This window comes from Agrilus planipennis, unplaced genomic scaffold (genome assembly GCF_000699045.2).
Source record: "Agrilus planipennis isolate EAB-ADULT unplaced genomic scaffold, Apla_2.0 scaffold19, whole genome shotgun sequence".
NCBI classification, from domain to species: domain Eukaryota; kingdom Metazoa; phylum Arthropoda; class Insecta; order Coleoptera; family Buprestidae; genus Agrilus; species Agrilus planipennis.
In genome coordinates, this window is record NW_020438954.1 from 610,581 (window position 1) to 616,949 (window position 6,369).

Sequence of the window (6,369 nt, forward strand, 5' to 3'; positions counted from 1 at the left end):
GCTTTATTCCTGTCGTCCCGTCACTTTGCGTTCATAACAGAGAATACTCTTTCTGTAAATGCTGAAGTGGCCGGAACGGACAGCAAAAGTGACACTACTTTGAACAGATTTGGGAAATCAGGTTGTTCCGTAAATATGGCTTGCCATTTTTCTGTGCAATATTATTGATGCAAAACTACTCTGAATTTCGAATAATCGCTTACAAAATTACGATGTTTACTTAAGGCCTTAAATAAAGTATTTTTGCGTACTTTATGTCATGTAAAATATAACGTACGCAGTCGAAATAGAGTACAATACTTTATAATAAAGTACGGGTGGCAACCCTAACTACAGTTTACATTGTATGTATCAAAATTTTAACGTTATCGAAAATAATCAGGGCTAATTCTCATCTAATAAGAGATCTATGTCTGATAGGCTTACATGAAATTAATTAGGATGAAAAATCTTCCATAATTAAACAAACACAATATAATTCTCTTTGAAATTGTTAATAAAAAGCATACGTAATCAAAAGAAATTGATATACACAATATTTTTAAATAATTACAGAAATGGTGAAAGCGCCGGACACATTATTTTGCCTATAACGTTATAAAATATCTAAACTACAGCAACGAAAAGACTTTTAAGAAGTAAAATTAAAGACAGAAGACTATTAATTTGATGTTTTAAATTTACCCAAAATGGTTTTATTTCTACGTTCCTTAAAATCTTTTTTTTTTGATGTAGTAAAAGAAATTACCATTAGTACAACATATAAGTAAATTGAATACGTAAATTTAAAGGTACATCTCAACTTACTAAAATCATTAACTAATTGAAAATCATTTTTCATCTACTTTTTATTTCGACTTCTTAGTAATTCACAAAGTCTATTTAAGACCTTGTTATTGGTTAGGTACTAGAAAAGTGTTAAATCGAAGAAGTTGTAATCACATGTGAATGAGAATATTAAAAATGAAAAATGGTATTGCATTTCACGATTAACGCGTTAATATGTTATAAATTAGAACTAAATAAAGTACTAGGCGATAACAACCAATAAGTATAACCCATGTCAACCGGTGAAAAAATTTAACCAGATGTTTGGATAGTCTTGTTGTCATGCCTGCCTAAAACATTTGTATTGGCATCGACTAAAAGAAGAATCGTCCGTGCAGCCCCCTATTTAACACACCGCCCATGGTCGCTTTTTGAATTGTTGAACCGATGAATCGACCACGTCTGACCGTTTTGACGAAAAGGGCGAACATTTAGGTCTTTTGAAAAAAGCCGAGAGCGGTCGAGACATTCTCGAAAACTAGTAAGAAGAATGAACAGGCAGGCAACAGACGCAGGTAGACAGTTCAAGCAAAGAAAACCAACAACAGCAGGAGCGACAGATCGACATTTTTCGGCTTTGGGAGATTTTCTAGAACTGGCATTATATTATTTGTCTCTCTCTTTATCATCACCAAATGATGGAACTGAAAAATACTTATAACAAGCGAGACAACAACAACAAGACTAGTTCGACTATCGGTTGGTTCCAAGATTTATGACAATACAATTTACAACTAGGTATGCTACTACTGACTACCAATAAGTTGTTACATCCTGAGGGCACAATACGTAGAAGACGTAAAGACGTGCCTCAACAGGCGATTTTGAAATATGGTCTCCAGCCAGACAAAATCTACAAGCAACAGCACACAACAACATAATATAAACACCTCCTACCATTCCTTCAGGCGTTAATTGCATATTTTGACATAACTGTCGAAAGCTCTCGGTAAGCATACTATCATCGTCGACAAATCGTTTCGGTTTATGATGACGTTTGACTTTTTGACATGAATTATAGACCAAACCACAGCTACATTAAACTAATAAATCACTTAATGATTTTAGAATAAATATTATTAGCCACTTAGGGACCTTAGTCCAGTATCCTTTCGTTATTCTACATGGCACTTCACAATTCCACAAATTTTATCGCACTCATGAGTACAGATTATGACCAAAATCTAATCTACGTCCATCTCCAACCCTCATTACGTCTGTTTCTGATCGAATAAGACTCTAACCCTTGCGTCAAAAGAATTTTTGAAATCTTCAAGGAAGAACGCAGTTGGGAGTTATCGATCCTGTCTCAACGATGATTTTAAAAAGTTCATGATTCTTTTTTTTCAAAACATGTCCATCTTGAAATTTTGTATTCGCCATACTGTCCTTATTAATAATTCATTAACACTTAGTGGAAAATAAAATTTAAAGGAGAGATAATTAGTGATTTTTGAGTTACAGTTTATTCTTAAACTGTTGCAATCAATTCCTTCAAATAATTCATGAAATAAAATGAAAACACTATTTAAATAGTGAAACAAAACCAAGTGTTTTTATTTTATTTCATGAATTATTTGAAGAATGTTTCACCAAGGGCTAAGCCAAGTTACAATGGATATTATTAATTCCTTCAAACCCTAAACTGTTTAACAGTATCGTTATCAATGAATTTCTGTTAATTTCGGCAGTATCTACCCATAAATAAAATTGGAGTCAGAACAACTAGGTACATAGCGTTCAGTTTTTTTTTTTTAGTCTTGGAAGTACCTCCCTTTCTACCCTTAAATAACATAATAGATGGGAAAAATTCTTCACATCAAAAATAGCTCGTGTTCCGTTCAGAGCCCGAAGATGCGGTTAAAAATCACGTCTCGAAAATATTTCATCGTGGAGACTTCCTGTGAAGCCAAGAAACCCATAGCCAGCATCCGACATCTGGCTGCCATTTCGGCGCATTGCTCCATCTCGCTTCAACCCTCGATGACCTATCTCGACGCTTTCTCTCTCTCACACCCTCTGTCTGCCGTTTCAACCCCGTTACAACACAATCGACAGCGACAAGGGCTGATATCCACTACTACTACTACCACCACCCCTCCCTCTCGCAGCCCCCGGACTGACTGGCCTACCCGGCAGCGAAGCATACGATATTATACACCGTTTCTTCACTCACTAGGTCACCTTTGTTACCCCTCAAAAACCACCCTAATTGGACACACATTATTATTTGTTTGAGTGCCTGGATTTAAACCGTACCGTGGTGGTGATGTTTCTGACTTCAACGGAAATTTTGTCAACTATGATTTACATGGGCGGATATTTTGTTTGCGATTATTTGCCCTATTATTATCATTATTTTCTGAATTTACCTCTAAGATAAATACTGCACATATTATTAATTGAATCTACCTCTACTAGATTGTAATCCTGTTAGATTTAAATTAAATTAAAACACTTTTAATTTTAATAATTTTATGGAATATAGAATTCAACAATACAACTATTACCTAAGCACGTTTTAAATATTTAATTGCGAGATTATTGACGACGAGTTATCAATTAGGATTTCCTTGGTGATATCAGTTCTAATTAATTCCATACGATTATACTTCTCTATCTATGTCTATAGGTAACCAAATTTTCATTTTCCGTTATTATGTGTATCAGTACACGTTTTCTTCTGTTTTTGTTTTTCTTTTTTTTTTTTTGATAAGTACCTACCTACATTGATATCACGAATCGCTCCGCTTTACAGCCGCGGCGTCAACATTGCAAGTCGAAATTCTGGCGTTTTATCTCTCAAAAACAAGTTGTTTAGTTTTATCGTGTTGTATACATCTACATAACGTATAAATCGGTTTTCTTTTAAAATGTCACGTAGTCAAAAATTGGAAGTTTAGTGGGCCAATAAATTATGAGACAGGGCTCCGATTTTATAGCAGCTACTTCTTGGAAAAACTACCCCAGAGCAGCGGTACGAAGGCTTTGACTATGATATACAATACTACTACCTACGTTGGCAAAGCCTTTTATGGTTGTCCAAGAGTTTTACTTTTGGAAAGAAACGTTTTTATGATGCTCGTCTTCCACGGCCCTTTACAAGAAAAATTCTTCAAGCAAGGCCACACGATAACATACCACAAGAAAAAATTGTGGATTATTACAAACACTCAAAAAGTTCGTCTTAAAATTGTTTCCGAAATTCCTTGGCATATTTTCCAATTTTTTACTATCCATAGTGGCTTTCTAGGGGACTCATTAACGAACATTATTAGGTAGTATCGATGACTTACCCAGGACCACTTTGCCTATATCCTTGAAACGTAGTTTGCTGTTGGGACTGCTTTAGACTGTTCTGATAAATAGAGGGACCTGTGGGGGGTTGCGTGCCGTTGGCGAAGCCACCGTGCGGTCCTGACTGGCTAGACGTGGTGACTCCCCACACTGTGGTCACAACTGACAATTGTTGTTGAGCTGCGGTGCCAGTTGGCGACCAGTCCCTGAAACAGGACGGTCTAATTACTTCCGGAACGAACACTACATTTTTTCAGTAACACCAAGCAGATTTTCGAAAAGGAAAAAAAAAATAAATGCAAAAACACTTTTTTTCACAAATCACTAATAGGTGTTCCTTCCACAGTGGTTTATTGTGGCACAGGATTAGAAACTGTCTTTATATATCACTTCTTGGAACCCATCAATCACTTTTTAAAACACTTAATTTTTATTAAACCGTTCCAAATTTTTTATCCAATTTAATTTGAAAAACTAAAAAAATAATACGAAAGTTGTTTGGGTGTTGTAAGGAATTATAGTAACAAATAAATTAATCACTTGAGTCCATTTAATCGAGCAATTTGTAGGTTGATATCGAAGCCAAATTTTTTATTAAATTACAAAAATGCACAACATATATTAAAAAAAAACGAGTTAAAAAAGTATTTTCCGACTTGTTTTTCAAAATATTCCGCCAAACAGCTGTTTAAAAGTTATGCAGTGCATTACACGCGTGTTCGCAGATTGCATACTTTCAGGTACGCATATTAGATTTTTCCGCGGTGCCTTTTAAACAGGCGAACGTGGTTTGACTTTTACGATAATCTGAACGTTTTTTAAAGGCCTTTAAGTAATTTTATGATAAGCCTTGTGAATTTCGTTTTGTCTAAAGGTAAATTTTGGAGATGTCAGTCAAGTCGAAACGATTTTGAGAATTCAGTGTGGTACTATATTTTATTTCTTTTTGCGCGTTTTTACAATTAAATTTAAAATTGCGAACTCCTTTTAACTCTTGTAAACAATAATTCGTTTAGTTAATATTGAAAATACGAACTTATTACGGGAAGTATTACTGATCTAAACTTTCAATTTTTCAAAAAAAAACCAATTGTAAAACACACTTTGTAACACTTTCAACACTTGGCGCTTAAAGTAAAAACTTTTGGTAAAACTCCATGTTTTTTTTGTGGTGGATAATTTTTACACCATAAATCAACTTTATAGACTAAAATAAACACTTAACACATTTATTCCTCCACTTTAACAATTTTACGCACTTTATTTAAAAAAGACACAAAACTTTTTGCGACACTTTTTTTTACTTTTTTATGTCAGAGATTTATCTAATTACGCTGTAAACGAGTTTCTAATTTTTTTTTTTAAGTTTGTATCCACAACGAACCTTGTTACAATCACCAACTTTTTGAGTTACACGAAGATATTTACCTATAAGTGTATCCCAGCATTTGACCGCACTCATAAAGGAAGTAGATTTCGCAGCAATATAAACTTTATTAAAGATCAATCGAATCGCGACCGAATACGTCTCATATCTAACTTTGAAGAGTGTCACACTATCGGCGAATCGTATCTACGCGCGTGTATACTCTACCGCTACCAGCATTCAACTGTCTTCTGCCTGTGGGAGAAACAACGGCACGTAGTCACGGTGGTGGGGATTAGGGGAAGTTGACCCGAGCAGCTCATTCTCCTCCATTCCGTGCGGCCACAATATCGGTTATAGAGCGCGACGTTGCCAGATCGGTGCGAACAACCGTGGGTGGATCGGCTCCCGTCCCTCTACACTCACACAACACGCAACTTTATGAGAGGATTGTGGATCACTTGGTGTTCTTGACTGGCGCGGTATGCGCCGCGACTCAACGGATTGCCTGTCGTTGCCGACGTTCTGTTGTGCTGTTGCTTGCGCTCTTTACCATTACGAAAAATAACTTTCATAAAATGTACGTGAGCTAGAGCGAGAAGGCGTTAAGTGGAATCTTTGATGAGAACAATGTAGGCATAACGACTTCGTATGATAAAAAAACATACACTCTGTCTAACATGTACTTATGGATATGGATACGTCTGAACTCTACATGTTCCTATTTCTAGTCTTAGTGCGTTCAACATGTAGTCGTAAAAGAAAACTCAAATGTTTTGTATCAGTAGATATTTTATTTTTATGCAGAACTTCCGCATCATATTTCTAGTTTTAGTGTGTTCAGCACGTAGCCGTCCAAGAAAAATCATGTTTGGTAT

General features: G+C 35.6%; 1 protein-coding gene across 1 annotated transcript in view; it reads right to left on the bottom strand.

Moving 5' to 3' along the window:
* The window catches only part of LOC108743366 (zinc finger MIZ domain-containing protein 1), a 39,150-nt gene extending 33,196 nt beyond the window's left edge, over positions 1-5,954 (bottom strand). The window contains exon 1 of the mRNA XM_018478936.1: positions 5,554-5,954. Coding sequence (XP_018334438.1) covers positions 5,554-5,573 — 20 coding nt within the window. The 5' untranslated portion in view covers positions 5,574-5,954. The remainder of the gene's footprint in view (positions 1-5,553) is intronic.
* Positions 5,955-6,369: the final 415 nt, after the last annotated feature.